Consider the following 10,165-nt stretch of genomic DNA (forward strand, 5'->3'; position numbering starts at 1 on the left):
CCTCGCATTCCCTAACTCTGAGGATAAACATTGGGTTCATTTCCACCTTCAGTTCCACAGTGGTTGAAGGCTAGGGGGTTATGGACTATCAGGATTCTCCTCCCCTCTCTAGTGGACACCTACAGATGAGGACTCTCACCAGGGAGAGTGTAAGCACGGGTCAAACCATGCAGCCAGGTCAAAGGTCAACAGTTCAATAGTCTGTATCTGGAACATCTGTTTCTAACATCATTATAAAGCTCTATCACAATGACATAAACCACATCAGTCACCATGCTTTTAAATCTTTTAATGATCAAAAAATACTTCAATTTTGGCTTTCTAGTACATGAACAGCCTGGACTTGCTTTGCTATACAGTGTAGTACTCTACTATTTTTGTTAGGAAATGAAAAGTGCAATGTAGTGGACTACATTTAGCAGGCAATTTTCTCCTTAGTCCACCACGCATAGTAAAGGCTACTTCAACGTTCCTCAACCCGGTTTACTGAATCTGAATCACTGAGAGATTCAAAAAAACAACATCTCTGAGCTTCAGTCTCTTTCTGAATGAGCCGGGGTCAAAATGACCCACCTCTCGTGCAAAATAAAACTTTTTATTTTCTCCACAGAAGCATTCCACGAAAACCTGTTGATAGAATGTCCGAATGTCCTTAACAGTACTAATGCTACTGGATTGAAGCTTTTTCTCTTCAAATAAAATGTCGAGCTACTGTTGAAAATGCATGGTAAAGCAGCAATTTACGGGCCAGCCCGTTGTCATGTATTAATGCTTTTTGTTCGTAAGATCGATAAAAGTCATTTCAAGTTTTCTTTTTTTGGTTAACCTTGGTAAATATTCCGCACTCAGAGGCACCCTCTTACGTGCAAAAGCATCATTCAGTAGGGTTCACAGCGTCAGCCACTTGGACAACAAACAAAATGAAAAGGAAATACAAAGATCACCGCAAAGTAAACCTTTCATAGGGCAACAATGGCATACCCGAATAGCATTTAGTTAACAGTATTTATTTCTTGACATGTCCACACAACCTTAACGGTCGTTATCGTTTCTTCTTTTGCTTTAAAGATTTCCTTCTTTTCACTATCATTTCATACAGTTTGTCCATGCCCTCGTGAAGTCCCTCGCCAATTATGGCGCAAGCAGGTTGGACGTGATAGGTGGTGGATGGTGTAAGCTCGTGGAGAGCCAACTGTTTCTCGATGTCCGCAACTGGGAGAGATTTGGGTAGATCCTGCTTGTTGGCTATCACCAGCAGGGGTGTCCCCTGGTTTTCGGCGAATTTTGTGACTTTATGCAATTCTGTTTTGGCTTCCTCTAAACGGTCAACGTCTACCGAGTCTACAACATAAATTATACCGTCTGTGCAGCGACTGTAAGACTTCCACAGAGGCCGTAGCTTTTCCTGGCCCCCGACATCCCAGAAGTGACAACTAATCCCCTTTGCCGTGCCATTACTCAATTTGATTTTCTCCGTGTTGAATCCGATCGTTGGCACAGTATTTACAAATTCGTTGAATTTGAGTCGGTACAGAACAGTCGTTTTGCCAGCGGAATCCAACCCCAGCATCACAATATGCAGGGACTGGAAGGCAGATATGTTGGAGAAACTGTTGCCCATTTTCAATGGCAGGTGGAAGGACCGTATGACCCTCCTGCGCACCCTCTCAGAATATAGCGTTCTAATGCTTAAAAACACCTATGTAAATTCATAAGACGAAAAAGAACGATGATATTGACAGTTTCAAGTCATTGACGAGCCCCTTTGCGCGCTCCGGTTAAAAGATTGGCTCCGCTTTCGCCTTAACAGCAGAGAGGGAGAGTGCCCGCGTCGCTAGGACGCAGCGCGACGTTCATTAACATTCTCCTCACACACTCAAGTTAAGATTCCATTTTGCGACAGCAGAATTTCACCTCTTCAGCGGACAGCTGCAGAGCAGTTACTGTTTCTTTCACCAAAACACCTTTTTTGCAGTCGTTCTTGGTTTATTTACCCGGTTATATCTGCGCACTTGTCTCCTCGCGTAGACTAACACCCGTAGGTTGTCCAAAACAAACCCAATCAATTCTGCCTAGAATAATATGATTCGCATCCAAGGTATGAATGAATGCCAGTAGTCCCAAGAGAGATCAATACAATGTCCATACAATGTCGTATTAATTCCACCTATAAATCTGGATCCATGTTACAGTGCGTCACAGCACTCGAGGTCCTTCCCCTGCGGCCGCTGCGTAGACACTGGTGGTGTGAAGGAGAGGGAACTGACTGCAAAACAGCGCAGTAGCCTTCTTCATGCTCCACCCCGTCAAGCCATGTGCTAAACAAACCCCACATTTTCGAGAAGCTAAGTTGCCATGTTTTACCTTACGAATCATAATCAATAAAATGCCTTTGAATATTTGGGATGTCGATTGCCCGTCTTCAAAAAAAATACAGCAGGCTATCAAGTGTAAAAATCAATTCTATATTTAGGCCACTATGTGAATCAGGCTGCTGAATTACAAATCGGTTCATCATTGAAATATAGCCTAAAACTGACCATAAGCACCGGAGTACATTTCATACCTAAACAAAACAAAATTAAATAGTGAGGCAATTCATTAAATTTAAATGCGGCATTTCAAACTCCTGTATTTGGGGCTGCATCTTTTCGATGCCTGCCTTAGAGCAGTCAAGTGAGTAGGTCTATTGGCTATTAGCATCATCAAAGCTTCTGAAATCTATACAGAATTAAACTTTGGAGAAGGAAACATGTTGCCTTATCATCATGATGGCTATTCGCTTACAGATTGTGGATAGATGGGCGACAATGCCACCTACCGATGACATCGTACAATTGCAAATCCTGTATTTAGAAATGCCTTCAAACAGCAGGCTGGTACGTCGTTTGGCTGTCGTTCTGACTGCAAAAACATTGCCTGTCTTATTTGCTTCAACAATGATTAGTCTACCGGCATTGCACATGTCATCCTGCGTTGGTAGGATAAGATAGCCAGAAAGAAAGCATGCACACGATACACAGATAATATAGCCTACTATTATGTAAGATTGCATTATAGAATTTTTTTAATCTGGCTACACCTTGTGGACATTTGGGGATAGCAGCTGCAATGAGTGGAGTATGTGTTGGAATTGCTTCGTGTCTGTGCGATTATATACATGCAGAATTGCGTTTTGCTCCACCTTGCCAATAGCTGTCCATACGTTTTTCTTTTATTTTATAGCCTACGTATTTCCGGAACTATGGGAACCTGTAAAATGGTTTATTCAACATGAATAAAATATGTTTTCAAATCCCACCAGTGATGTCAGCTTAGCATGACGTCTTATGTCTAGCCTCCACCCACACCTCACTGATTTTAATAGGGCTGGTATATCTCTCCCTGCCAGACTTGGTGATGGTGATAGAGAGAGAGAGGAGAACCAGTCTGGAAAGTTTGCGGGTGATAGGTGAACATGAATCTTTGTTTCTCTCTCTCTTTCCCTCTCTCTCTCTTTCTCTCTCTCTCTCTCTCTCTCTCTCTCTCTCTCTCTCTCTCTCTCTCTCGCTCTCGCTCTTCTCTCTTTTATTCTCACTGCTTTCTTTTTCATCTCACTCTCATTTCCTCTTCGCTCACTCTCTCTCCTTATCTCACTTTCTTTTTCTCTTTTCTGTGACCTAATAACCACCTAAATACCTTTTTTTTACCCCCATCTCTCTTTCTTAATAGTCCTAATGAAAACTGGAGCATCTCTCTAATGTTATGGGGCCTCCCTACTCTCCTTCCCTCAATAATGGAGGCTGGTTAATAACTCATCTCTCTCCTCCCCTGTCATGACCCAACCAAATGGACCGGTTCTCCGAGTCCCCGTCTACAGGCTAATGGAGTCGGAGGGGCTGGGAGGGAAAGGGTAGTGGGAATACCGCAGCTCTCAGGAGGTAGCTTCCTTCTGGAGGCTTGACAAGTGTTTAGACTGAAAGGTTAGGCTCTGGAAGGAGACACATAAGAATATAGTCAATATAATAGTAAAGAAGAGTTTAGATAAGAATGAAGACTTTGAAGAACGTAATTATTGAGAATGGATGAGAAGAGATAATTATTTTACATAATTTGTAATAACACAAATAAAGTATCATCTTTGTGCCTGTAAAATGACTCTGTCATACTGTATGTTATATAAAACTGTAACTTGAACAAGTGACAGTTACAGTATTATTGCACTGGTTTCTTTGTCCAGTAGAAGGCAGCATGACACAAAAACGCCCCAGAACAAGTTTTCTCAATCTTCCTTGAACTTTCCTCCATACTGGAAAGCTTGCACAAATTGTCGACATTCATACTCTGATGGGTATTAGGTAAATTATACATGTACATTAAAAGATGGCTGTAGAAAACTCATGATGGCCATGTTGCTGTATCTGGAGTCCTTCCTCTCTTCTTGGAGAGTGAACAAGTTATCATGGTAACCTGAAGCTATCTTGGTTGGATGGTACTCAGTTCAGAGGAGAACCATGCTGGAATGTTCTGTGGTAAAAGGTCATCTCCCCCCCAAGGTTGTCTACTGTCAGCAGCAGAAGAGCAGCGTATACACTTCACATATTTTTCTTGACCCCAGTACCCGTCTGGGTCAGATATCGTTACAGAAAGTACCAGTCACCATTGCTGCAGCAGCAAAAACACAGACAAGTACACTTACACACATACACACACACACTTACACACATACAGATTTACAGTACCAGTCAAAAGTTTGGACACATTTTGGACACATTTTCCCATTGGGAAAATGTGTCCAAACCTTTGACTTGTACTGTACATGTTTGGACTTGGACACACATTCACAAAATATGTACAAGAACAGACACGTACGCAAACAATCCCCCTCACACGCAATAACCCACCCCCCGACACACACACAAACACCCTCCCTCCCTCCCTCGCCCCAGGTGTGTCAGCGTGTCTGTTCCCAGAAGGACCAGTTACTGCAGCCATGTTGCATCACCTCTCTCTCTCTCTCTCTCTCTCTCTATATATCTCTCTCTCTCTCTCTCTCTCTCTCTCTCTCTCTCTCTCTCTCTCTTTCTCTGTCTCTCTCTCTCTCTCTCTCTCTCTCTCTCTCTCTCTCTCTCTCGCTCTCGCTCTTCTCTCTTTTATTCTCACTGCTTTCTTTTTCATCTCACTCTCATTTCCTCTTCGCTCACTCTCTCTCCTTATCTCACTTTCTTTTTCTCTTTTCTGTGACCTAATAACCACCAAAATACCTTTTTTTTACCCCCATCTCTCTTTCTTAATCACTCTCTCTCTTTACCTCCTCTCCCCCCATTTATCAGTTTCTTCTTCTCTCTCCCAGGTGAATGGTCTCAGTTGCAGCGGCAGTGTGAGGGAGAGCAGATTCTTGAAGGAAAACCAGCAGTTCTTTCCCTTACCCATCCATCTCCCTCCTCCTCTCATCTCCCTCCTTCCTTCCTCTCATCTCCTTCCCTCTTCTCATATCTTATCCTCTTCTGTCTCAGAAAACCACCATCAGTCATCAAACTAGAATCTCAAAAGATATAACTTAGATGTTGACTAATCCAGATTTTTTGAATAGTTCCTGGATTTATTATAGTGGACACGATGATTTACTCTTTCATGCAAGACTGCTTATCTTAATGTTCGGTGAGGGAGTCTTCCATTCCTCACAAGTTTGGGCTTTGCCTGGTCTTGTTCTGTGGTGGACGCCCAGGTCTTGAGGATCAGGGTGTGGAGGAGAGCGAGGAGTCCCTACACCCCCAGTAACGACAAACACCTTTTCACCAGACATCGCTTCTCCTCCTTCTCCAGTGTCACACAAAGACAAGTTATGAAACATTCAGAAACAGAAGTAGGTCACACCAAACTGTAGTATGGTGTGAACCAAGTGGATCTGAAGTGCTCTCGTAACAACACACACTCAGCTTTCGCAACAAGACTCATCCTGTCCAGGGCAGTGGGCCGACAAGCTCTGAAGAACACACACACTCTGAAGAACAATGTAGTGAGATTAAAGTTTGACTGTATATTACTAACCAGTCTGACAGAGTGTGCTTGATGTGGGGTCATTTATGGATTAATGGCCTGGATAATGGAATATTAATGAAGAGTTTCTCAAGGGTAAAGCAACTCCCTGATCCTTCGCACTGGTATGAATCAAAGAAGTATGATGGTTAAAAATGTTTTCTCTCTGGCTAGCCAGTCAGCTGTAAATCAGTCTAAAATGCTGAAAGATTTCCAACTGCTTCCAGGTATCATGTAATATGTTCATTGAACATCTTTTTATATCGAACCCATAATGGTGCCAGGTCCAAGCCTCAACCCACCTGCTAGTATGCCACCGTGACCTTTCTATGTGCTAACGCCATTTCTAGCCTTTCTCCTCTGAACAAAAGGAGCATCAGCAGAAAGTCTGTGGGGGACGAATGAGGTTACCTGCAATACAAGACCATCTGACCATGACGACATCTGATGGAGCAGCGCATGGACATCCTCCTTTGGATGTATTTTGGATGTCAACCTCGGGGCTGGGTCGTGGCTGCCTGGTGCGCAGTGTTTGAAGGTAACGGAGCTGACACATGCTGGCTCTCTCCCTGACGATAGAATCCTTTCTTTTACCCTCAGGTGAAGCATGAGAGCGCTTTCTGGAGAGGAAGGGGAGGGAGGAAGGAGGAGGGGGGAGTGGAGAGGGTGGGGGAGAAAAGGAGAAAAGGAAGGAGGGGAGAGGGCCGGGGAGAGAAGGAGGGAGTGCAGAGGGTGGGGGAGGGCGGTGGAAAGAGGGGGCAGAGAACAGGAAGGAGAGAAAGATAGAAGGAATTTTACTTTCATGCTCTGCGTCTCAGAAAAAAAAGCAGTGAGCACTTTGATGGAAATGGAAAAGCTGGATGGTTGTTTGGGTGTGGGTGTGTGTTTGTGTGTATTAGTGTGTGCGTGTTTGTGGGTGGGTTTGGAACTGTGTGTGTGTATGCATTGAGTTGAGATAAACCGGGTAAGACATGTTGCCTTCAAGGTTCAAGGTAACATCTGAACAGTAGCTTAAGATGTTGAACTGGTGAAAACTGAAAACACCATATGCGCTTTGAGCCACCCAAACACAATCTCCACCAGCTGTCCCTCACCATGGTTGTTCTGATGCCAGCGTTCTTGGGTGAGACCTGGAAATGAGGGCCAAATGAAAACAAATGTCTCTCTGATTGCAGGCTTCCACACAGCTGTCAGACGAGGCTGGAGCTGTGAGGTGGACACAGCGTCTCTGCTAACGGGGGTGTATAGGACAACCTCACCAGCCGGGTTAGGGGTTAGGCTCGGCTGATCTGCACATCATGCGGTCTAAACGGAGAAATTTAAGAGGAGAAATGATCAGTGTCAAGTCATGTTGGCGTCTGCCGTGTTAACTGTTAATGAACTATCAAGCTGTAATAGAAGTTATGTTGACTGCCCATATTGTACTTGTCATTCAGGCAGTGATTCATGTTCCTTGACTAATTCCATTCATTTAATACTCCACACACGCTTTGTCACTGTAATAAATCTTAAGTGTTGGTTCCCTTCTATATTCTATTTTGCTGATGCCCAGTGTGGTGTAAACATGGTCTTCTGCTTCCTCCCCAGCACGCTCTAACTATCCTCTTATCAGCTCACCATTTACACACACACACACAGACACACACACACACATGGATGCACACGCACGCATACACAAAAAACACACACTCACAAAGGCTATGGAGATTTGCCTCAGTGCACTCAAGGGGTTGCCATGGCACCAGTGATTACGAGGAGCACAGTGTTCAGTAGGTGGTCTGTTCAGCCTCCAGCAGAAATATACTACACTGAGACATGTAACTCGGGAAGATGCAGAACACATGCAGATTTAAAGACAGGTGATGTTAGATGGATCGAGAGACGGAGAATGAGAGAGAGACATAGAAAGAGAGCAAAAGAGAGAGAGGTGGTGAAACAAAGAAGGAGAAGGATGTCTGATAGCAGAAATGTTCTCAGTTGAATTGTCTGCACCAGTCCCCTGAGGAGGATCCAATCTCTCTGTCACACCCTCATGTACCTCAAAAACACATACATCAATGTTCCTGCTTGATTGATTATAGCAGAAGTAATAATTACTTTATTAATCCCCAAGAGGAAATAGTGGCATTGCAGTAGGCAAGAAGAGGATATAGGAAAATATACAAAATATACAAAATACTAAATGCCCATTACCAAACATACAAAGGGCTATACATAGGGTAAAACACAGAATTAATCACAGGTGACACACAATCTGAGAGAAACCTGGATATTTTATATGAATCTAGGGGTTAACAGGCAGGCCCAGCCCTCAAGGAGAAGAGAGGAGCCGCTTTAACGAGTCTAATCATCTGAATCCTTTGAAATATAGCCTACAAGTTCATTACCCCACATTCACATGCAATCACACAGAGAGAAAAGCCCACGACACCCCGCTCAGCACAGGCATCCCATTCTACCAAGACTGAACTCCCATCCTATAAGCCCTCTTTACCGTAATAAGAAGAGAACAGAGTTGGTCACGGCTGGAAGGGAGAGCTGTTAGTGCCAGATTTTTGGAGAAGAGGGTTACTATTACGGATGTAACCATTGAGTTAATGAGAAATGTTAAACAAACATTTCTGAGGTGGTTTGGTGTCTACAAACTGTGGTTCAATCAACCTGTCATCGATAAATAAGAAAAAATCTTCTTTTGGGAGAATTGATTGATGATTGTTCAAGTTATAAAGTTGCAAAGTTTCATAGTTACATACCCCATATCTCCGCATTACTGTACTCAGCCAGAAACCAATTACAGTAAGGGTTGCGTTGGAGGCAACCCCTTAACCCAAACATTCCATTGTAACATTTTGCCATCATCCATAAAAAAACCATGGATATAGATGTCGTTTTGAGTCACATGAGTCATTTCAGGAGAATTGAAACCTTTTACCAATTTCTTACCTCCTAACCCACCACTTATCTCCCTTCAACTCAGCAATAATTGGAGGTGAAAACCATCCTACACCTCCATGCTGCTCCTGATCTAACGCCCTTTGGTCACTTTCTTTCTTCTGCTTGCCCTAAAACCCTTCTCCCTTCCTTCCCCTCTCTTGCCCTCTCTCTCTCTCTTTCCCTCAGTGTCTCTCTCTCAATCGTACTTCTTCACATACAGGTGCACACAAGGGGCTGAGTGTGTCAGTTGCTGTTACACACATCAGAGAAATAAGATGTGTGTGGAAGTGTGTGTGGTAGGGAGGGGAAGCTGTCACAGTATTGTCTACACAGAAAGGGCCAGTTTCTTTTGCCAGGTTTCAATCTTGACCATCTTGCCAGTCAAAAAACACGCTCACAGAACAAGTGGGTGGTTGTTCTTTATAAGGTCATCTGAAAGCATACACGTCTTCTCTGGAGGAATCTGCTGAGACAACAGCAGGGAAATGTCACAATATGACCTATCGTGATACAGACCCTCCTTACAGACCCACATTTCAATCTAAAGATAGTCTGAGAGAGGAGGAGGAGGGGAGGAGAGGGGAGGAGAGGGGAGGAAACCCCTCAGGGACCAGAGTCAAGGAAACATTGGACATGGATACGACCTCCTACCTCTCTGTCCAGGAGGAAGACTTTCATGAAGAGGATGTCAATGAGGAAGATGTTTATGAGAAAGATATTGTCCCTATTCAGCTCACCAGAAGGAGGGCTTTGAAAAAATGTGCTTTCTCTGCCTTGCATGAAACATCAGAGCTGGATCAACAGCCCACACTAAACCAAGGCATTTAGCACAAATGCTAACCACAGTGTTATTTTACGAGCCAGGAGAAACCACAAGTTTCTGATGATGCTAGAAAAAACGAAAAGCATTATATGAAAGATGGCTCTGTTCTACTTAGCATCAGCGTTTGCCCCATGCTGAGTGGCTTCCCCTGGACTGACCTGTAAATCGGCTCCTTCAGAAACAAGGAGGCAGCCAAGAAAGCTGCACCAAAACAAATTGGGGTTTGATTTTTAGCTGCAAACAGCCGCTCTACATCTTGTTGGTCGAAATGCGGTTTACCTCACTTTTTTAAAACACAACCTGAATGTTTCAATAATATCACCAGCCAGTTTGAAAGCTTATAAATCTACTATAATTTGCCTTTCTGAACTCAGTGACCTTTCCTGAAAT

General features: G+C 43.7%; 1 protein-coding gene and 1 long non-coding RNA gene across 2 annotated transcripts; one reads left to right on the forward strand and one right to left on the reverse strand.

Moving 5' to 3' along the window:
• Window positions 1–274: 274 nt before the first annotated feature.
• On the reverse strand, window positions 275–2,242 carry arl4cb (ADP-ribosylation factor-like 4Cb). The gene has a single exon (XM_084689397.1). The coding sequence runs from the start codon at window positions 1,619–1,621 to the stop codon at window positions 1,043–1,045; it is 579 nt and encodes a 192-aa protein (XP_084545523.1). The 5' UTR covers window positions 1,622–2,242; the 3' UTR covers window positions 275–1,042.
• Window positions 2,243–5,886: 3,644 nt separating this feature from the next.
• LOC146234281 (uncharacterized) lies at window positions 5,887–7,433 on the forward strand. Its single transcript, XR_014741822.1, has 2 exons — window positions 5,887–6,556; window positions 7,194–7,433. It is a non-coding gene; the product is annotated as an uncharacterized LOC146234281 (long non-coding RNA).
• The last annotated feature ends 2,732 nt before the right edge of the window (window positions 7,434–10,165 follow it).

This window comes from Hypomesus nipponensis, chromosome 23 (genome assembly GCF_054491055.1).
Source record: "Hypomesus nipponensis isolate SF chromosome 23, ASM5449105v1, whole genome shotgun sequence".
Taxonomy (NCBI): Eukaryota; Metazoa; Chordata; class Actinopteri; order Osmeriformes; family Osmeridae; genus Hypomesus; species Hypomesus nipponensis.